This window comes from Cetorhinus maximus, chromosome 1 (genome assembly GCF_964194155.1).
Source record: "Cetorhinus maximus chromosome 1, sCetMax3.hap1.1, whole genome shotgun sequence".
In the NCBI taxonomy this organism is placed as follows: domain Eukaryota; kingdom Metazoa; phylum Chordata; class Chondrichthyes; order Lamniformes; family Cetorhinidae; genus Cetorhinus; species Cetorhinus maximus.
Genome location: NC_135879.1, coordinates 89,847,635 through 89,870,913, shown reverse-complemented (window position 1 = coordinate 89,870,913; position 23,279 = coordinate 89,847,635). Strand labels below are relative to the sequence as shown.

Below are 23,279 nucleotides of genomic sequence, written 5' to 3'. Positions count from 1 at the left end.
TCCTGTAATGAAAATGAAAGCGTGCTAGCTTGGTTGCCAAGAAATTGCCGGTTAGCTTTTTCATGCCTGCCTTGAACGTTTGAACCACCCTTTCAGCCAGTCTGTTTGAGGAAGGGTGGTACGGTGCAGTTTTCACGAGTGATATGGTTGATACTGATAAACCGTTGAAACTCAGCTCTCGTAAATACCATGCCGTTATCGGAAATTACCACTTCTGGTACTCCGTGAATACCAAGGCTCTGACATAGTTTCTCAATTGTAGTGGCTAACTTTGGTGATTTCACCTCATAGATGTCCAGCCATTTTGAATGGGCATTGACAATGAACAGAAACATTGTTCCTAGGAAAGGTCCAACATAGTCAATGTGTAACCACACCCAGGGTCTACCTGGCCACTCCCATGGGTGTAATGGAGCTGCCGTTTGCAACTTTTGTAGTTGCTGACATTGCACACAGTGCTTTACTAAACTCTCCATTTCGCCATCCATCCCAGGCCAGCATAGATAGCTGCGTCAACAAGAAAAACAAAAAGTTCTGGAAAAACTCAGCAGGTCTGTCAGCATCTGTGGAGAGAAAGACAGAGTTAACGTTTTGAGTCTGGACTTGAAACATTAACTCTGTCTTTCTCTCCACAGATGCTGTCAGACCTGCTGAGTTTTTACAAAACTTTTTGTTTTTGTTTCCAATTTCCAGCATCCGCAGCATTTTGCCTTTTATAGCTGCGTGCTATGGTCTTCATTCGAGAAATTCCTGGATGGACACTGTGTAGTTCAATTTAAAAAGTGGCTCCCTTCCCTTTGGAGGAATTATCACTCATGCTCCCCACAATAAGATGCCATCCTGGCTGGTTATTTCATGTCTTCTGTTGAGGTATGGTTTCATTTTGTCAGATACAGGCTCCTGTGACCAACCATGTCGCACTTGTTCTCGTACTTGAGTTAGGACTGGGTTCCGACTTGTCCAGTCTCTGATCTGTCGAGCACATACTGATGAGGAACCTAAGAAATTTAACAGTAAAATAAGTTCCCGTGGAACTGGGATGTGCTCATCATTTTCTTGTAAAGGCAAACGACTAAGGACATCAGCGTTTGCGATTTCATTGCCAGGCCTATGTACGAAAATGTATTTGTATGCTGCCAGAATTAAAGCCCATCATTGTATTCTTGCTGAGGCTCTGGGTGGTCTAGCCTTGTCCTCACTCAACAATTCTAGCAATGGTTTGTGGTCTGAAATGATTGTAAAATGGCAGCCGTGTATGTACTGGTAAAATTTCTTGACATCAAAGATGATGGACAGGCCTTCTTTTTCTATCTGCGAGTATCCCTTTTCCGCAGTGGTGAGCACTCTTGATACGTAACCTATTGGCCGTTCTATGCCATCGTCCACCTGATGAGAGAGCACTGCTCCCACTCCGTGGGGAGATGGGTCACATGTCAGCACCAATTCTTTCGTCTGGTCATAATGCACTAATAGATTGGACAAGTGCAACAATTGTTTTACCTTTATGAAAGCTTCTTTCTGGGGCTCCTCACAAGACCAAGACTGGTTCTTTTTGAGTAGAGAATGCAGTGGGGCCAGCACTGTAGACTAATTCGATAAGAACCACCCATAATAGTTGATCATTCCTAGGAATATTTGAGCTCTGAGGCATTCTTTGGCGCAGATACCTCTCTTATAGCTCTCACTTTCTCCTCAACTGGGTGGAGGCCCTGTGAATCTACCTGGTGACCCAAATAGATTACCTCCCTCGCTTGGAACGTGCACCTTTCCATCTAGCATAGACTTTAATCTCGGCCTCCTTTTTGACTTCACTATTGGCCAGACTTCTCTCAGATGCAAACTCAACTTGTCTGAGCTCAGTGGCTGAGTCTCTCAAAATTTCATTACCTGTCTGCTTCTTGGGAAATTCTGCAACTTTTGACTCCAAAGCATCTTTGGTTTCATTTAGCTGATTCTTCAGCCCTTCCATCTCTTTTTTGTATTTGTTTGCTGCCTCCTGGAAAAGTGAGCATTGTTGTGTCTTCTCTGCCAACTCATTCTTCAGTTTGTTCAGAGAAATGCTGAATTCTTTTTGTTTCTCTTCATACTTTTCCAGAGATACAAACTTGGACCTGAGGGAACCTTGTAGTGTGTGAAGATCTTTCAGCGGGTTTTCTTTTTCCCTTCAAAGGTTGCTCACCTCGTCTTGAACTCTGTCAAATAACAGGGTTTCTTTGGGTTCCTTCTGCTGTTCTTCCAGGGTTTGACTTAAGACAGCTTGCATTTCTTCAGGTTGTTGAGTCCTTACACACTCCTTTTTCAAAGCAGGAATGCTTCCAGCTTCCTTTTGGAATCTCAGTAGTCAATCAAGGTTGATTTCCCTTAGCCAACTTTGCCCGGGAAGTTCTCTGCCTCTCAATACTAACACTGGTAGCTTTACTGATTGGCTTCCATAGTGGACAGTTACTCTGCTTATGCCGTTTACTTGAATGTCTTCACCCGTATATGTTTTTAGCTTGGCAGCTGTTTCTTCTAAACTTAATTGATGTTCACCATTATTCAAATATCTGAAGGTATGTTCACCAATTACTGCAGTGGAAGCTCCCATGTCCACTTCCATTCTACCAGGTTTGCCATTTACTTTCACTGTGACAAATATTGGCTCTGTCTTTCCAACTTTCAGATTAAATAACGAGTAAATATCTGAATTTGTTGTTTCAGGCTCTTCTACATTGTAGTGTTAATCGGACCTCTTTTGTTTACAAGCCTGCTTGAATCTTTCCTTTCATTGCCTCATCATATGTCCATTTCTATGACATTAGTAGCATTCGATTTTTTTAAACTGCCAATTGCTAAAAGACTGATTGTTTCCAACTTGATTTAAATTATTCTTCAATTTTGCTGCTAAGTTATTTTTCTTTATTCTTCGCATAGCAGGGGCTGTTTCCTGCTTCTCAGTGGAGCCTCACTTTTTCTCGCCTCTTTCAGCTGAGGTTTCCTGCCCGATGTGGAGGACGGTGCCATTATGCGCATCCTGTATTGCTTTTGAATCTCTTACAGTGCTTTGCATGGCCAGCGCTATCTCTAGTACCTTCTTGAAATCTAGACTTACTTCGGACAATAATCTTTTCTGAATAGTGTCCTCTTTCACACCACACACTAAACAATATTTGAGTATGTCGTTCGGAGTCATAGCAAACTCACAATGTTCCGTTAGCTGCTTCAGATTTGCCAGATAGCATGCAATTGTCTCACCCGGGGCTCTGTTTTGCGAATTAAACCTGAACCTCTGCGTCATGACTGAGGGCTTGGATAGAAAATGACCCTTCACGAGGTCCATCAATTCATCAAAATTCTTCGAACCTGGGGCACTGGGTACCATCAAACGTCGAATCAGACTGTCAGTTTTGCTCCCACAAGTACTCAAGAGGATCACTCGCCTCTTCTCTATTTCTCCGTAGGCTCGCTCACTTGAAAAAAGAATGTGAGGCATTCTATGTATTGAGACCAATCATCTGTGGCAGGTTCAAAAGGATCAATTCTCTCAAATTGTGGTATTTTGAGAGGGGATAACTTATCCAATTATAACGGAGCTTGCTACTTACAATCACTGGGTGAGGCACAGTGCCAATTTCTTTTTAACTTAATTTCTTCAGTTCAATCCTGTTTTATCCTCATCGCCAGTTTGTTGTAGGCTGGCTGAGTTGTACTATTAATGATAGAGTTGATCTGCAGATGCTTCTTGGGTGAAAATATTAAGTTTATTTACAATATACTCAGCAGCAACTACACTTGTGCTTTCAACTCTTAACTCTATCTCTACACTGACTGCTGAGGTAGCCTGCGCTATTCTCCTATTGGTTACTACAGATCATATGATCTTCCTTAACAAGTATTATTCTTAAAGGTGCATTCACAATAAATAAAACCATAATTTCTACAATGGTCTCATAAACAATGTGCACTCCTTTCAAGAAGACAGAATTACATGTCATTTTTTTAAAGTTAAGTCACAAAATCAAAGCTAATGGTGTTGGAGTTAACATATTAGTATTGATAATGGATTGGTTAACTAACAGGAAGCAGAGGAGGGACAAATCTTTCATTTTTGGGTTCGCAAGCTGTAACTAGTGGAGTGCCACAGGGATCAGTGCTGGGGCCTCAACTATTTGCAATCTGTATCAATGACTAGGATGAAAGCACTGAATGTACCATAGCTAAATTTGCTGATGACACAAAGATAGGTAGAAAAGTAAGTGGTCAAGAGGACTTAACGAGCCTACAAAAGGAATTTAGATAGGTTAAGTAGTGGGTAAAATTTTGGTAGATGAAATAATATACTTTGGCAGGAAGAATAGAAAAGCACTATTTGAATGGAGAAAGACTGCAGAATTCTATGGTATAGAAGGATCTAGGTGTCCTGGTTCATGATTCACAAAAAGTTAGTATGCAGGTACAGCAAGTCATTAGGAAAGCAAATGGAATGTTGGCATTTATTGCAAGGGGAATGAAACATGAAAGTATGCAAATATTGCTACAGTTGTATAGGACATCAGTTAAACCTCATCTGGAGTACTGTATACAGTTTTGGTCTCCTAACTTAAGAAAGAATATAATTGCATTAGAAGCAATTAAAGGAAGGTTCACTCAACTGATTCCTGGGTGAAAGGGTTATCTTATGAGCCAAGGTTGTGCAGGTTGGACCTATACCCATTGGAGTTTAAAATAATGAGAGGTGATCTTTTTGAAACATAAGATCCTGAGGGGACTTAACAGGGTGGATGCTGAGACGATGTTTCCCATTGTGGGGGAGTCTAGAACTAGGGGACACAATTTACAAATTAAGGTTTTCCTATTTAAGACTGAGATAAGGAGAAAATATTTCTCTCAGAGGGTCATTGGTCTGTGGAATTCTCTTCCCCAGGAAACAGTGGTCATTAAATATATTCAAGGCTGAGTTAGATTTTTGATCAACAATGGTATCAAGGGTTATGGGGGCAGACAGGAAAGTGGAGTTGGGGCCACGATTAGATCACCCAAGATCTAATTGAATGGCAGAGCAAGTTTGAGGGCCAAATGGCCTACTCCTGCTCCTAATTCTCGTGTTCACCTAGGGGAAGCATCAAGCGTAGGACTAGGGTTGAAAAAAGTACAGGGCAAAGTAAATCTGAAAATAGTGACAGGTGATGTCAAGCTTAAGTGTTTAAAAGCTTGAAGATTACAGGATGCAGAGACCAAGAGAGGTAACAAGTTCCACAGCTTAGTGGTCCCTGGAAAGAAGTTAGGAGTAGAGAATTGCATGATTTTAATACAGTGAGAATAAAGGAGGAAAGAGAAGGTAGAAAGACATATTTTCAGTTTAAGAGAGACACAAAAAAAGGTCAAAAAGAGTTTCAGTTAAAAGATAAAGAATTTGAGACCGGAAGTAAGCAACATAGAAATATTAAAATGGGGGCATCTCAAGCTTCTTCTGCCACTCTATTAGATCCCGGCTGATTTATACCTCAAATCCACTCATTTCCCTCTACTCCCACTCATCTCCTTTGATACCTTTACCTAGCAAAAATGTATTGATTTCAGTCTTGAAAATGTAATTTATCCCAGCATCTCCAGCCTTTTAGGGGCAGAGAGTTCCAGACTTCCACCACCCTTTGAGTAGGGGTAAGATAAATGATCAGATAACATGCTTCTCATATCCCGTCCAATGGTGTAAAATGTATGGGTTCAGGAGTGTGAAAACAGCATATCTACACAAATATGGGGGCAGTATTCAAATTTTGGATGGATTTGGGCTGTTAAAAAGTTGCTGACAGGAATGAGACATTTGGAACAGAAAAGGAAATTGTGATTCTTCTAGGCGTGGAAGGTTTATTTTAGATCAGAGGAGAGAGGGAAGCCAAGACTAAATAGAGGAAGGATGAAGAAAGCAGTTATTGAGTTATTTTTGTTTCACAGATATAGCTTGGTAGCAATGTAAAAGTAACAGTATAACTCTAAGTCACATCCCAATGTGAACATACAATACATCAGTTCTAGGGTAGAAGTGCGGGTTTGTCACTTTCTGGAGTAAAGTATAACCTGATGCTGCTTTTAAAAATATTTTGAAAAATGGACATTCTAGACTGTGCCCTCAAGCCACTTAAAATTTACCAATCGGTAGTGAGGCTCTGCACATTTGTGTAAATACGTGTGTACTTGTGTTGAATTCTCTCATGTAAAACTGCAGCCCATAGTATGCCAAACTAGTGCATATAACTGCAGCCTAATTGGAGACAAATGTAATATTGTACCTGTTGGCTGGGTTTATGACAGATGTGAAAAACTTAGGATAGATTTTGTGAGCCTCCGCTCCCAGCATGGAAACTTACTTGGTGTTAGTACAGATCTGTGAATCTGGCATGGATGTAATACACCCAACTCAATACTCTCCTAAACTTCTGGCCATTAATTTTAATTACTGGAAAATCAGAAGATCTCTGAATCAATTATTCAATCAGTGCTAGTGGGAAGTGAGGCTCCATAATGGAAATCTTATCTCATAAAATTTAACCTTGTGGCTTTAAGCAATTGAAAAAAATAAGATCATAAAGAATGGATGAAATCAAGATTTATTGATTCAACCACTGAACTATGGGAGAAATGGAGGTTGTGTTTACTGAGGAACTATGGTCTGAAACCGTTCAATGATCGTAGGGTGGAGTCATCAGCACAAAAGTGAAGTGTTGGATGATGAATGGAGGAGACTATTAATTCTTTGCATACATTTGTTTGAAAAGTGAGTTCTCATGTAGTAGCACAGTGTGTTGGCCCATCAACGTATGGCATTGTGTCAGTTGGAAAAGGAATACCGAGGTTTGATTTTTTAAAAATTCGTTCACAGGTTGTGGGCTTCACTGGCTGGGCCAGCATTTATTGCCCATCTCTAGTTGCCCTTGAGAAGGTGGTGGTGAGCTGCCTTCTTGAACCGCTGCAGTCCATGAGGTGTAGGTACACCCACAGTGTTGTTAGGAAGAGAGTTCCAGGATTTTGATCCAGCGACAGTGAAGGAACGGCGATATATTTCCAAGTCAGGGTGATGAGTGATTTGGAGGGTAACCTCCAGGTGGTGGTGTTCCCATCTATCTGCTGCCCTTGTCCTTCTAGGTGGTAGTGGTTGTGGGTTTGGGAGGTGCTGTCTAAGGAGCCTTGGTGAATTCCTGCAGTTCACCTTGTAGATGGTACACACTGATGCTACTGTGCATTGGTGGTGGAGGGAGTAAATGTTTGTGGATGTGGTCCAATCAAGCTGACTGCTTTGTCCTGAACAGTGTCAAGCTTCTTCAGTGTTGTTGGAGCTGCACTCATCCATGCAAGTGGGGAGTATTCCATCACATTCTTAACTTATGCCTTGTAGATGGTAGACAGTCTTTGGGGAGTCCCACACATTGTTTAATTATGGACTGAAGAGCTATTATGCAGGTTACATATGTCTCCCAGGCGGCTATTGTAGAGCAGCATCAGTGGAGACCTCTCAGATTAAGCAGTGCTCATCCAATTTTGAGTAAGGAACTTCAGCGTGGAGTAAGGTGTGGAAAACTAAAGGTTGATTTTAATGTGTGACAGTGATGATGAGCTGAACTAACATGCTTGTTACATGTTTACTGAAGTATCCGTAGCATTTACAACATTTACTGAGATTGATTCAAGCTTCCCTCACACTCATGGTTCTAAAGGAATTCCTCCCAATTTGAATGCAGATAACATCAGAGTAATAATGTTTAAGCAAAAATGCTCCCGATGTTTATGGCCAGAATCCTTACCTTGATGGGCGGGCAGGCCCCACCGGCTTGGCAGTGGGCGGGCAGCCGAACTCTGCCGCCGAAATGGGGCCCACTGCCATTTTGCGCTTCCTGTGCGGGGAGTGGAGAGATTCCCCATCTGTCAAAGTGCGCTCTTTCGTGCATGCGCGCAAAAGAGCGCACTGCTCCCTGAGACTAAGTGCTGTCTCAGGGAGATCACTGACAGTGTAAAAAACATTAAAAATAGAAAAATATAAAAATTATTAACATGTCCCCCTCATGTGACAATGTCACATGAGATGGGACATGTTAATAAAAAGGACATAAACTTTATTAAACTTTTTAAAAACGGACCATGAAACCTCATCCCACCAGTGGATGAGGTTTCATGTATTATCAGGAGCCCACTGGGGCTCCTGGCCTGCCTGCAAACCTTAAGGTTGGATGGGCAGGGTCTTTAATGACCTTAGTTAGCCTGTCAATGGCCTTAATTGGCCATTGACAGGTCGGCGGGTGGACAGCTAATTTCGCTGTTGGCCCGCCTTCCTCAATATTTAAATGGACCGGGATGACGTCGGGGGTTCCTCCTGAAGTCATCCGGCGTTATTTTCCCGTCGGTGAGTGGGCCCCGCCCCCAAATCGCTGACAGGAAAATTCTGGCCTACAAGTATTTTCATTCTTTTTAAATATGAGTATTAATTGTGATGCTTTTATTAGTAAAGGTTCTAGCACTCTCATGCCCTATTAGATTTATTTGCTATGCTAGGGGATGCTGGAGACATGTTGCTCCTAAGTGACTTTTTATTCACTTATTTCATGCATTTTCCAATTTTTGGAATAGATATAATCGTGAATCACCTTCCAGAACTCCTTCTCCCTTTTCTACCATTTCAATCTCCCTGAGAGCCATGCTTTGGAAATTCTGCCCATCTGCTACCCTTCCTATATTCTGATTTGCCAATCTTAAACATTCAAACCTTACAAGTGCAGATAATTAGGAATGGGCAATAATGCCAGTGATGCCCACATCCTCTGAATGAATAAAAAACATCGCTGACTACATATTTAACATGAGGGCTAATACAAAAGATTTCTGTAGCATTTTCACTGATGCCATTGCAAGTTCCTGGTGTGAACAGCATGGAAGATCCTATTGAGGTAGATGGGTGGGCATGTGAGTAACAATCCTCATTATTACATTTTTTTCTAAATCTAAGGATAGCTTGTTTTCAAACATGGCCATGATTATGGAAGGATGAGATATTAGATTGGCATAACCAAATCCATCCATATTGGCTTTTCCCTTCATTAAAATTCAGAAAATAACTATAAGTATGCATTTTCAACAGAAGTATCTCTTTGAGGGTTTCCCTGACTGTGGATTCAGCAAATATTCTTCTGATCCACACACAGCAGGCTTGTTTGAGGTTCAGTCTCTTATCTGAGAACAGAGAAGCCTATAGTGTTAAACTTTCAGATTTAACCAATAAAGCACCACCAAGTAAAGGACTTGTGATGATTTTTATTCCTAAAACCAGAAAGCCTGAGTATCACTTGAAGCTGCTAGTAAGGATGTTATAGGTGCTTAAGGCATTTTTATATTGCTGTGCTGGTTTTGGAGGACTAGCGCTAATTTGCTCTCTTGGCACTGATCTACCCAGATTACATTTACAGTAGACAGAAGTGGAATCACCAATTCTAGCAACACTCAATAAGAACCATGAAAAGTAGGTCATTTCATTCATTGCAGCAAGGCATATCAGGCAATTTTTATTTCTAAGTGCAAGAAATAGAGAGAAAACCACACATGTGTTGTTGACGGCTGTTTTTACAAGTGAAAGCCCATTCACAGCATTGATGGTCAGTACATCATTGAACCTTGTCTCTCCTGACACCATTTTGTGCAAGTGTTTAATTATTCCCAGTACACATGCCACACAATATTGTAGAAACAAATACTTTTCAATTTTACTCTGGTGTTTTTTTAAGTCCAAGAAAGATTGGCAAGAAAACAATAGTATAAATACCTGGCTGAATTCAAACAAAAATTACTGTGCAGGAATTCTTATGTATTGCAAGCACTCAAAATGTGTCTGTTGATTGAATGATTTGTAAAGTTCCTACCATTCACAATTACCAGTACGTTCATCACTTCTCAATTGTTTTAGTAGTTAAAGCAGAAATGAAAAGCTGAATATTAGAGCCAAGTGGTGAGATTTTGGAACTTGCTACAATGGGGAGCGGTTGAAGCAAATAGTATGGATGTGAATAAAGGGAAGCTGGACAAGCATATGAGGAAGAAAGGAATAGAGGATTATAACAGTAGATTTAGATGATGAAAGATGGGAGGTGGATCGAGTGGAGCATAAACATCGGCACGGACTGGTTGGGCCAATTGGCCTGTTTCTATGTGGTATATCCTGTGAAATCCTCTGTAATATTGGCCTGAGGGAATGCAGCATAGCTTTACCAGAATAATACCTAGAGCAGAATGTTATGCCCCTCTACACAGCAGAGGTGAGTTCAGAGGTGGGGGGACCGTTTGATTGGGCAGATGGTGGAGACCCGCCATTTTCCAGACTCCTACTGATCAATCTGCAGGTGGGAAAGGAGGAGGGTGGTCTTCCCACCTGGAGGTCAATTGAGACTTTTGCTTAACTTATGGGTTAACTTAAACCTAACTAACTTAACTTACTTCACATAAAGGGTTTCATCCCGTTGCCATGCAGAACAACTGTTCATAAAAACTTGTCGGGTATGCCTGTGTCCTAATACAGGGGTGTGGGGGGAGGGGGGGTGTGGTAGTGGGGTGGGAGAGAAGTGGGTGATCCCTCATACTCAGGCATGCTGTACCTTACCAAGGGACCTGGCATTGAGAAGGGCCAGGGGCTGCTGGAAGCCAGGACTCTAAAGGATTAAATTATGAAGAGAGATTACACAAATTAGGATTGTATTCCCTGTTTAGTCTTGAAAATTAGGAGTGACTGGATTGAAGTTTCAGATATTAAGGAGGATTGACAGAGTAGATGGGAAGAAACTATTTCTGCTAATTGGGAGTCTGGGACAAGGAGGCATAGCCTAAGAATTAGAGACAGGCCTTTTGGGAGTAAAGTTAGCAAACACTGGGGAGAATTTTTCTCCTGTTAGGGGGGTTGTGCGGGGGGTGGGCGCGGACCCAATTGGCACCCCCGATTGGGTCCGCGCCGCCATTTTACGTGGATGGGCCAATTAAGGCCCGCCGAGTGTGACGTCCGAACGGAAGCACTGAGCATTCCCTGTGCGGGTGGGGGAGGGTTCCCTGAGTTGGGGCCCACGCCCTTTCGCACATGCACGCAAAAGAGCGCAGAATTCTCCCTGAAGCACCCCCGCTCGCCGAGCCGAAAATTCTGGTCACTTGTATGCACAGAGGGTGGCAAAAATTTGGAACTCTTTATCACAAATGGAAATCGATATTAGTTCAATTGTTAATTTAAATCTGAGATTGATAGATTTTTGTTAACCAAAGGCATAAGGGATATAGGGAAAAGGCAGGTATACGAAGTTAGGTCACAGATCAGCCATGGTGCAGAATTTTCCCCCCATCAGGGGGGAAGTTGAAGAGCGGGCGCGCGGAGGCACGCCTCCGATCGGCGCCCCCGATTGGGGATGCGCCGCCATTTTACATGGGCGGGCCAATTAAGGCCCGCCCAGTGTGATGTCCGAACGGAAGCGCTATGCGCTCCTCGTGTGTGCGGGGGGGAGATTCCCTAAACCCGAGAGTGTGCTCTTTCGTGCATGCGCACAAAAGAGTGCACTCATCTCCCTGAGGCAAAGTGCTGTCTCAGGAAGATTGGTTGTACATTTAAAAATATTAATAATAGAAAAAAAATATTCCCTGACATGTCCCCTCATGTGACACTGTCACATGCGTTGGGACAGGTCCATAACTTTTAAAAACATTTTAATTAATTTTTAAAAAACTGACATGAAACCTCATCCCGCCCATCGATGAGGTTTCATGCTTTTTCTAATGCCCGCCAGGGCTTCTGGCCTGCCCGCCAACCTTAAGGTTGGACAGGCAGGTCCATTAATTACTTAAATGACTCTGTCAATGGCCTCAATTGGCCATTGACAGGTCGGCGGGCGCACAGCTGATTTTGCTGAGCCCCCGCCTACCTGAAAATTTAAATGGGGCACGGTGACATCAGGAGTTCCGCCCGACATCACCACATGTCATTTTACGCGTCGGCGAGCGGTCCCGACCCCTGCTCGCCGACGGGAAAATCCTGGCCATGATCTCACTGAATGGCTGCTAAACAGAATGAAGGTGCTAAATGTCTTGCTCCTATTCCTGCGTGTGTTCAGGGCAGAGTAGAGTTTTTGTTAATGGTCTTGGAGCTCTGCAGAACATCCATTTTATCTGTTAATCTGTAAACAGTGAACCTCCTGGATCTCCATAAGTTAACAATATGCCTTTCAATACTGTTTTCAGACTGATTAATCTAATCACAGGATACTTTTAAAGCAATCCGCATTGATTACTTTCAAGATTTTATCAAATAATATTAAAAAATAGATGTGCCTGTAATTACTCCAGCACATTTTCCAATTAGCAACTTGAACAAAACTAACAGCTCCAAATTCATTTTTGAGCATTAAATTCAGCCAAGGGTGTCAGAAAGCCCAGCTCTTTTGCAATCATTCAACAATGTGAAAGATTCCCTACATATAGATACATGTACCTGAATGGTAGGCTTCCTTTATTTCTTTTAATTGTTGATTGCTCCTTGTAGCAAGAATTTCAATTAGCGTATTTTCATCTGTACCAGGTCCCTAAAGAAATCAAAGGAAATTTCAGAACAAAGTGATATTAAAGTAAGATTTGTTTTCATTTCTTGCTGCTCTCTCCCCATTGTCCCCACTCTCTAGATGAGAAAGTTCACAAGGCTCTGCAAAAATTTCCACTGCTGTGTAATCCTGTCTGGAAGACTGACCAGAGCAGGCACAAATAAAGGCAGTAATACCAGACTACTGTTATGTACTCTTCTCCTCTGGAGCAGCATTTCATTTTTATTTTGATTTTTTATGACCAATGAAATTCAGGTATTCTAAATAACCAAACTAAAATTCAACAACATTGGAGCAGGGAAGAGTGAGATGATTCAGTGAGTTATGCTGCCAGACCTGCTGAGTTTTTCCAGGTATTTTTTAAAAATATTTTTGTTTTGGATTTCCAGCATCTGCAGATTTTTGGTTTTATCTCAGTGAGTTAACACGATGTGCTTTCATTTCTGAAACAAGACCTCAAATATCTGATGTATTTAATGTGTTGAGATGAAATTTAACAATGCTATGTGTGATGCGAAATGTATATTTTTATATCTGTGTGATTATGTTTTCTGTGTAGAAATGTGTGGGTGTGTGTTTGTCCAGGGTTAATTAAACAGGGGGAAGGTTACTAGAGACAAGTTGTCTTTGAGGCCTAAGAGATGAAAGGTCAAAGGAGTTAGGTTTGTGCATTTGTAATGAGAGGTTATGGTGGGTTTGAGTTACAAGTAAATAGGTTGGATCTGAAATTTGCATTTTGAGATCAGTTGGGGAATCGATTTTTCAGCTGTTGAATTTCAACAAGGAGTTCAGAGGTGACAAGGCATCTTACAGGGGTTCCATGAGTAAACAGAAGAAGATATCTTAAATTTTATTGACTTGAAAGTAGAGGCAAAGTAGAAAACGTGAAAGATTTATATATTTGGAGAAGTTGAGTTTCAAAAAGATGTTTGAGGACCGTGAAACCTGAGATGAAAGGGGAAAAAGATGTTTAACTATAGGGAGTTGCTGTGGGGGAACCCACTGAAGGCCAGTTTCTTTGTGTGTGAGCTGCTGAGAAGCTGTGAACATTTTGAATGGGAAGCAACCACCCAATGTTAAGCCAGGGCAATCTTTGTTTCAGAAAACAGTTTGTTTCTGAATTTCCTTTTGGAATTCCACAATAGAGTGGAAGTGTCTGAGAAGTCGTGAAGAATACCTTTATTAAAATGACAACAATTCCGCGACTTGGGTAATCCTTACTGGATTTTTATGGTTAAAAATCTATAAGGGGTCGTTGCCAGAAAGGTAGTTTGTGTATTTTTGACCAAGCATGTTTTTTGGGGGGGTTTTCTGTTTTAACTGTGTAACTTCTATCTTGTGTGCTTAGGTTTCTTTTCTTTTTTTAATAAATCTTTTAATTTTAAAAATTCTAAAGGTGTTATTGGAGTTCTGTACTTTTGAGGTCAGTAGCTCTTTCTCCTCATTTTCAAAATATAAAAAAAATATTGACAATCAGTGAGACAGACTTCACTCTGGTGTCTGGCTTCCTCAGCAATAACATCAGCTGTGGTCGTTACATGTGTAATTAAATCAAAAATGTCAGAAATCAGAACTTCATTATGTTACCAAACTTTTAAAATATGTGGCAAGAACATTTCAGCTGGAGCCCAAGCTAGCAAATGTGGAAAGGGTGAACGTGGGTATGGCTTTAGCAGAGATAGTATAAAGAAAGACATGGAGGAAAATTTACTGGTTCTTGTTTCTATGCATATTGAATTATCTGAATGTAGTGAATAAGAGAAAAATAATATGAGCAGAATTGCATGTCCCAGTTTTGTGTCCATTTAACAGAAAAGAAAGACAGGCATGCTCCCTTTTTGATTTTTTTGAAAATTGATTCTTAGGATCAGGTAACAGTGGCAAGGCTGTTATCTATTGCCTAATCCTAATAGCCTTGAAGGAATTAGTGGTCAACCAAATAATGTGTTACTGGAGTAACATGTCAGCTTGTTTCTCTGAAGGACATTACTAAGCCAGCTCTTAATGCCAATCTAGTAGCTTTTATGGCCATTTGGATCCATTGGTTGTGGGATTGCTTAGCCCTGTCTATCTGTAGCTTGCTGCTCAGCATGCATGTAGTCAGGTACTGTATTATAGCCTCATCAGGTTGGCACCTCACTTTTAGGTGTGCCTGGTGCTGCTCCTGGCATGCCCTTCTACACCTTTAATTAAACCAGGATTGGTCTACTAGCTTCATGGTAATCGTAGAGTGAGGGATATGCTGGGCTATGAGGTTACAGATTGTGGTTGAATACAATTCTGCTGCTGCTGATGGCCCACAGTATTTCATGGCTGCCCAGTTTTGAGCTATATCTGTTCTGAATCTAACTCATTTAGCAGGGTGGTAATGCTCATAACCCCACGGAGAGTTTCCTCAGCGTGAATATGGGAATTAGTTGCCACAATAACTGTATGATGGTCATTTCTCCAATACTGTCATGGACAGATGCATCTGCAACAGCTAGGTTAGTGAGGATAAGTCAAAGTAGGCTTTCCCTCTTGTTGGTTCTCTCACCTCCTGCTGTAGGCCCTGTCTGGCAGATATGTCCTTCAGCTCAGCAATAGTGGTGCTATTGAGCCACTCTTGGTGATGTACATAATATCCCCTGGCCAGAGTACATCCTGTGCCCTTGCTACTCTCAGTGCTTCTTCCAAGTGGTATTCAACATGGAGGAGTACTAATTCATCAGTTGAGGGTATGTGATAATCAGCATGTGGTTTTCTTGCCCATATTTGACCTGATGCTATGAGACTTCAGGGGGTCCGGCCTCAATGTTGAAGGCTCCCGGGGCTACTGCCTTCCCACTATGTACCATTGTTTCGCCAACTCTTATGCTTCTGTCCTGCCAGTAGGACAGGACATGCATAGAGATTGTTGATTGGCAAGTCTTGGATATTGGCTACAAGAAATGATTGGGTGGGTATTACTATGTCAGGCTGTTGATTGTCTCGTCTGTAGGAGAGCTCTCCCAATTTTGGCACAGGCTCCCAGATATTAATGAGGAGGTCTTTGTAAGTTCGACTGGGTAGGGTGTGCCTGCGTCATGTTTGGTGCCTGGGTCATTGCAGGATGGTTCATCTGGTTTTATTCCTCGTATTAGGTCTTCATAGCACAAAGCAGTTTGATACATCTGAATGGCTTAGGTGACTTCAGAGGCCAGTTAAGAGTCAACGGCATTGCTGAGTCTGGAGTCACATAAAAGTCAGATTCGGTAAGATTTCCTTCCTGAAAGGACATTAATAAACCAACTTACCTGGGTGAGATTTGAATTCACAACTTCCAGGTTGCCAGTCCAGTAGGCTACCATATATCATGAGCATGCAATATTCCCTGACAATGTTTGCTCTATGTGCTGTACTCAGGTGATCCAATATATTCAGGAATGGAAAATCTGCTACATTTTATTTGCTTTTAGACTCAGATATGTTGATACATTTAGACAACACCTGAATATCCTATCTAACTTTCTTATGAGCATACATACTTTCATACATATTCCACGCTTATTCTGTCTCTAGTTTGCTTTTCTTCCATCAAATACGCATTGCCTCTCTTCAAAAAAACTCTCTTCACTACAGAATTATCTGCAATTTGTTAACCGCAGTACGTCTGTTATTGTGCCATCAGTAAGATAATGATAAAGCCCTTCCTCCACCAGAACATTAACTCATTCGCTGCCAAGATCAATTTAAGAGCAATAATATACTGTAACAGGATACCTAACAGCATTTACTGTTAGATTTGCCCCTGCACCTTTCAGCTCAAGACTTTTTCCCTGTCAAATTGCTGAAAGTGTGACTCCTATCTGGCCGAGGGCAGTTCACATGCATTCTGTGATCAGGGTCATACCGTGGAGACGCACCTCAATGGTGCTTGTCATTGCTGTCAGAATGTCATGGGCAGGCATCACAAAGTTCCGCTATTCTCTGTGTGCTCTCAGCACTTTAAAGTGAGCCTGACCCCCCATCTCGTCAACATCTGTGACCAGTGACGCTGTGCTCCTGAAGGCGTTAGATGCTGAAGGCTGATAAAGGATGAGGTGCATTTAAAGTTTCACAGCTGCATCTCCATGATATGACCCTGATCATAGTGCGCAAATGAATGCCCTCGGCCAGACAGGAGTCAGACATTCTCAGAGGCCATGTGAAGATTTATGGAGTGTCCTCACTGCATGTCATCATCACCCTCCTGCAATCGAGCGACTATTAGGGCCTCCTCTGCGTCTCCGTAACAGGAGTCTTATCACAATGTGCACTTCCATCAGCCAGACTGCGGTCAAACGTTCATAGATGCAATGTGAGGATCTAAGGTGTCTTCTCACTGCATGTCGTCATCATCCTCCACAAATCTAGCAGCTATGATGGCCTCCTGAGCGTGCCTGCCTCATCTGGCCAGTGCGATGGTGTCATCGCTGTCATTATCGCCTTGGAGGACGTCCTCACCCTCATCCCCGTCAACGTCCTCCTCATCAGAGGAGACATCCAGCTCCTCCATCTCCTCCTCAGCCAGCTCCTCTCCCAATTGCAGCGCCAGGTTGTAAATGGCGCAGCAGGCGATGATGATGTGTGATGCCCTCTGTGGACTATATTGCAGGGCTCCACCAGACCAATCCAGGCACCGGAACCTCATTTTCAGTATCCCGCTGGCCTGCTCTGCCAAGTTGTGGGTTGCAGCATGAGCCTCATTATACCTTCGCTCTGCTGCACTGAGGCCACCGCACAGGTGTCATCAGCCATGTCCTCTGCCCTCATCTCCAATTAGCCCTCATCCCCGAGGAGCCATCCCTGAAGCTTCTGTAGAGACTGGAAGGCATTAAGGATCTGTGACTGACTGAGAATGTAGGAGTCATGGACACCCCCCGGGAACCATACGCAGGCTTGCAGGATACGTTTGTGTTGGTCACACATCAGCGAATGAATTCCTTGCGGTTGACATACTTGACCGCTTGTTGCGAAGGAGATCTGAGCACCATGTGATGGCACCCTGCACCCTGAACCTGCGATCTGAGCAAACCCCATCACTCTTGCATCCTGCCTTTCCTGGTCGCAGGTGAAATGCACAAAGTTGTGTGCCTTTGCGAAGGTGGCACCCGTGACCTCATGGATGCATTTGTGGGTGGAGACTTGCAATACCCCACAGAGGTCACCAGTGGAGCCCTGAAAGGACTTGTGTAAAAACTGAGTGCTCCGGTCATTTTCACAACCAGCCCACGGGAAAAATTTTCCCCCCGTCAGGGAGGTTGTGCGCAGGCGGGTGCAAACCCGATCGGCACACCAGATCGGGGATGCGCCGCCATTTTAAGTGGGCGGGCCAATTAAGGCCCACCCATTGTGACACATGCCCGGAAGTGCTGTGCGTGTTCGCTGTGCGCGCGGGGTGGGAGGGGAATTCCCTGAGTGGTTCACCTGCGCTCTTTCGCGCATGTGCGAAAGAGCGCAGAGATCTCCCTGAGGTACCTCCGTGCCTCTGGGAGATCCATTTGACATTTGTAAGTTTAAATAAAGGAAGGAAAAAAGTTTTGAAACATGTCCCCTCATGTGACACTGTCACAGGAGCTGGGACATGTTAAAGAACTAATGTAAGATTTTTATTACATTTTAAAACACTTCATGAAACCTCATCCCGCCTGTGGATGAGGTTTCATGAAAAACACGAAGGCCGCCTGGGCTCTTCGCCTGCCCACCAACCTTAAGGTTGGACGGGCAGCTCATTTAATTGAGTTAATGACAATTTAAATGGCCTTAATGGGCCTTTGACAGTTTGGCGGGTGTGCAGCCGACTTGGCTGCACTCCCACCGAACTGACAATCTAAATGACGCCTGGTGACGTCGGGACGCACGCCCGACATCACTGTGCATCATTTTACGTGTCGGCGAGTGGGCCCCACCCCGCCGACCGGAGAATTCTGCCCCATGTCCCTATGGCGCCAAATCCTGCAGTAGCTGGCAGATGTGACCGACCACTTCCCTAGACACGTGCAGTCTTCGGCAGCACTAGTTCTCGGTCATTTGCAGGAATGAAAGGCAGCCTCGATGGGCCCTGGGTCTAGTTAGGCGCCAAACAGTAACGGCTTGCTGTGGCTCTTCAGCGGCTTATCTGGGAGCCCTGAACACCCCTTCTTCCTGAGGGTACTGCTCCTCCCTCTGCCCAGCCAGGCGCCACTGTCACACTCTCCTCCTTTGTCGCCACTCTCTCTAAGCTATGAAGCATACAGCTAGGTCACCAGGCTCCATGATCCTGATGTACTCCACCTGCAAAATTAAAGAGAGAGACATGTGGGTTAGCTTGGGTGTTCCAAGAACCTCTCTTGGTTAAGTCTGAAGGCCCCTTAACGCATCCCGGAGAGTGCTGGCCACCACTTGGATGGCCAGAGTTTGGTACACTGCATGGGTTTCCGAGACCCCACCCACCTCCGCTTCATTCCACGCGACCAATTGGCAGCAGCTTTGCCCACTGGACTTCATGCTGTGCTCTCAGCTCAGGCGCAAGTATTCTACTAACCCACATTGCAAGGCTGCACTGTTAGCTTGAACCATAGGGGTGCCTGGCCCAAATTTGAATGGTGACATTGCAAGGATCTGTGAGTACCTCCGCCAATGACTGCTCCATGGCCAGCTTTAGCAAGCAGATTGTACAACATGCCCAGTTGTCCAACTGTTCTGCAGTCCACTAAAACGCTAATTAGTTTGCAGTTTGTACCGAGGCATGAAAAATTCAGGAGCATTTGGTAGCAATTTCATGCCTTTGCGTTGCTTGAGTGAGCAGATAAGACAAAGGCCCGACTCCAAGCATATCAATGTGGCTGCATCTGAACTGCCTCAGCTGCAGAGGAATGGACATTTTATATAAGGTTTCTCTAATGCATGGCTGCTTCCCTCCCCTCGGCCCTGCAGGTGCTTGTGCACTACCATCAACTTTGTGTAGTCCTTGATCCCCCCAACCACAGTGCAGCCCTTCATCCCTGAAGCTGACTCAACAACAGTGCAACCCTTGCCCCCCCCAACTTACCTCAACCACAGGGCAGCCCTAGCCCCGGCACCACACTGTCAGCCAGCCAGGAAAAAGTGACTTGCCTGTGCCCTCTCCTGAATGCGTGGCGCCTCAACCTTGAAGCCCAACAGAGGACCCCATAAAAGTGTTGCTCAACGTTACTGTGCACTCACCTCCGAGTTCCCTTCGAAGTGCAGCCCGCCAAGTGCACGTCTTACATATGCTGTTGTGAAACACGTTGGGGTGCAATCACACCCATGTGCTCAGATGATCCAACGTCGGGGAATGATTCCAGCGCGCTGGGCTGATGCAGATGTATTACGTTGAGGTTCCTGATGTCCGATTGTGGGAAACACGGCCCGCCATTGACAGACAAAGCGGACGGTTGCAAACAGGTTTCACAACGTTGTGAAACCGATTTTTGGCCTTCTCGCCACATTGTCTGCTCATGCTGTCATGCAAGATTTAACTCTCTGTGCCAAGTTTAATGGACAAATAGAGCAAGTGCCTGAATAAAGAGACCAGGATGAGATGACATTTTTGAGAAGTTAATGATGGAGCTGTGCAACTTGGCCAACAAAAGTTTTTGGATATTTGTATTTAGTCATGCATCTGCTCATCGTCTAAATTTGCTGCACCATAAACAATGCTGAAAACCATTAGCCTAGCCATTACTTTAAACAGAAAATTCTGATCCATTATTTATTTCATGGTTTTCAGCACAATACTGATTCTTATCTTGATCTGTATGTTCACAGCTCTCTAACCTCGGAGTATTGTGGCATTTAATTGGTTAAGTGATGGAGTCAGAATCTAAGTATCTTGGATTGGAACTCTGACAGGATTTACTTAACATTTTATTCTTTCAATTTGGATGAAACAGACCTTGAACTAGGAGAAAGCATGAGATTACACAGTGTTTGCTCTACACTCCTAATAACTGCCCATGTTCACTCCTGACTGTTCATAGAAACAGGATTAGGGTATTCAGCCTCTTAAACCTGTTCTAAAATTCAATTAAATGATGGCTGATCAACTCCATCTACCTGCCTTCAATAATTTCCCTTCATATGTTTACCTAATAAAACATCATCAAGGCAAATTACTGCAGATGCTAAAAATCAAAATATAGACAGAAAATGGTGGAAATACTCAGCAGGTCAGGCAAAGTCCGTGGACAGAGAAACTGAGCTAACATTACAGGCTGATGACCTTTTGTAAGGACTGGAAAATGTTACAGATGTGGCAGGCATTACACAGCTCCAGAGGCAAGGAAGGGAAGAAGAGAAAAGAACGAAAGGGAAGGTCTGTGATAGGGTGGAAGGCAAGAGCAAAGACAAAGCTGGAGGCACTTGCCAAGGAAGGAGATGTGCCTGTGAAGGCAGGCTTTAGTGGATAACTGATCAAACATGAGCAGTTATACTGAAAACAATTAAGTTAAACAAGCAAACAGGACGAAATTCTGTCGGAGAGAAGAGGAGGACATCTTCAAAGTGTCTCCACGGATGCTGCCTGGCCCATTTATAATGCTTGCCTCATTTTCCCATTTATGTTTCAGATTTCCATCATCAGCAATGTAATAATGTTGAATTCACTGTTACTTTTCTTCTAGCAATGCCCATATTGGAATATTGTGTACAATTGTGGGCACCATACTTTAGGAAGGATGTCAAGGCACTGGAGAAGACGTTTACTCCACAGGGATGAGGAACTTCAATTGTATGGAGAGATTGAAAAAGATGGGATTGTTCTCCTTAGAGCAGAGAAGGATAAAGGGAATCCGATTGAAGGCATTCAAAATTATGAGGGGTGTTGATATAGCAAGTAAGAAGAAACTTGTGCCCCTAACCAAAGGTCATAGGTTTAATTTAACTGGTGAAAGAACCAGAGGGGAAGTAACAAAAAATTTTTACACAGAGGGTTGGTAAGATCTGGAATACACTACCTGAAAGAGTGGTGGAATCAGATTGGGCATGTACTTGAAGAGGACTCATTTGCTGTGTTATGGGGAAAAGGCTGGTGGTTGGGGCTAAACTGGACAATTCTTTCAAAGAGCTGTTGGAGGCATGAAGGGCCAAACAGCCTCCTGCTGTGCTGTAAGAATCTGTGGGTGTAAAATTCTCTTGTGTACCACCAAGGCCTGGTGCCATTTACCAAGGGCATGCAGCACTGCCAGCAGCTTCTGGTGCAGTCCATACGTCGAGGTCTGCTCAAATTGACACCCATTCGCACATTCCCAGCATGCATGGACACCTGAGAAGCAGTGCTATCCTGATGCCACACAACCTGACTGGCTGACACGATGCCAGGATCACAAACTTGGGCATTGCTAGTACTGGCAATGTATTCATCCAGCACTTTGCAAAGACCTGGTGGGAGGCTGCAATATGGGCCCTGCACTAGCTTTGCCTATAGGGCCAGGCACTCAAAATGCAGATCAAGTGATTTTTGACAACTTTTTCTATTGTGATTGACTGGAAGTATTCTGGAGTGTTTCGGGGCATCTTTTGTGTTGAGTTCCTGAATTTGCTGGAAGGTGTTGCTACAGAAATGTAAATTTAACGTCTGCAGTAAGTCACACAGAGTTACATCAAAAACATAAACAAGCACATAAAAGTCAAGTCATTCACCAGGCCTTGTCGGAGAAGCACGGTTGTGCATGCGCGTGTACACACACACACACACACACACCTGTGCCTTAAAAGAACTTTAAGAAAGCCTACTGAATACTGATAATTTTACAAGCATGCCCTACTGGCAGGCAGTCTCACTGGCTACTGCAATTTATAACGGCAGTGCAAATGCAGGCAATGCAAATTGGAATTCCCCAAACATGAGGTAAGAGACCAGTAGCAGCATCTCCACTACTGGTGAATGAGGCTCCCAATGGCAGTTGGACTATGACTCCTAGCATTCACACAGCTCAAGTCAATTCAATGCCTCTTTGCCTTGTTGCAAGAGTGCAGAATAATATTAAAACTCTTCATACATGGAGAACTTAACTGCATAATTTTTTAAAAAATTATATTTCCAAGAGTTTATGTTCATGTGCATATTTTATGCAGCCTGTAAACATCTTGATTGCCTTGTTTGCAACTCAACACTAATACATGAAATTTTACTTTTTGGTGACTAGCTGTTTTCACAGTATTGTGTAAACAAGATCCCTCCATCTATATACAGATATACAATCAGTAACCTTGCAAAACAAATGTCAGAGAAGGTTAATTGAAAAACAAATGACAGATATTTCATTTTATATTTTTCTGGGATTTTCCCCGGACGTTCATCTGATAGTTGCCTGAAGTACAGCAGAAGCTTGACCGAAATCCTGTTTATGCACATAAATGGAATTTCCACAGATTGTCTAAAGTTATGGTGGTTAGTGTGAACTTCTTTGTGGGTTCTCCCTATGTCAGTGCAGAGCAATTTTACTTTTACATAGGTGGGGAAATCTTAACTTGCCTAGCCATGTGGTTGGCTGTACGTACAACTGGTTAATAGAGCAAAAATATCAATTTGTCAGGAAGCCGGTAGGGACCCACTGAATATCTTATCTAACAGGAGCATATTTAGTAGCGCCTGGGAAACCTCCTTGGGACACGAAAGTCTGACATTTAAATATGATAAAAGGCAATTGACTAGAATTTTAACCCTCGATTCTGCCTTTGACTTTCAGTGCA

At 43.3% G+C, this 23,279-nt stretch overlaps 1 protein-coding gene across 2 annotated transcripts in view; it reads right to left on the bottom strand.

Annotated features, from left to right (window-relative positions):
• Positions 1–23,279, bottom strand: part of anxa3a (annexin A3a) — a 100,206-nt gene that overhangs the window by 43,800 nt on the left and 33,127 nt on the right. For both annotated transcript variants that reach the window (XM_078543608.1, XM_078543618.1), the window contains one exon: positions 12,479–12,569. In XM_078543608.1, the coding sequence (XP_078399734.1) occupies positions 12,479–12,569 (91 nt within the window). The remainder of the gene's footprint in view (positions 1–12,478; positions 12,570–23,279) is intronic.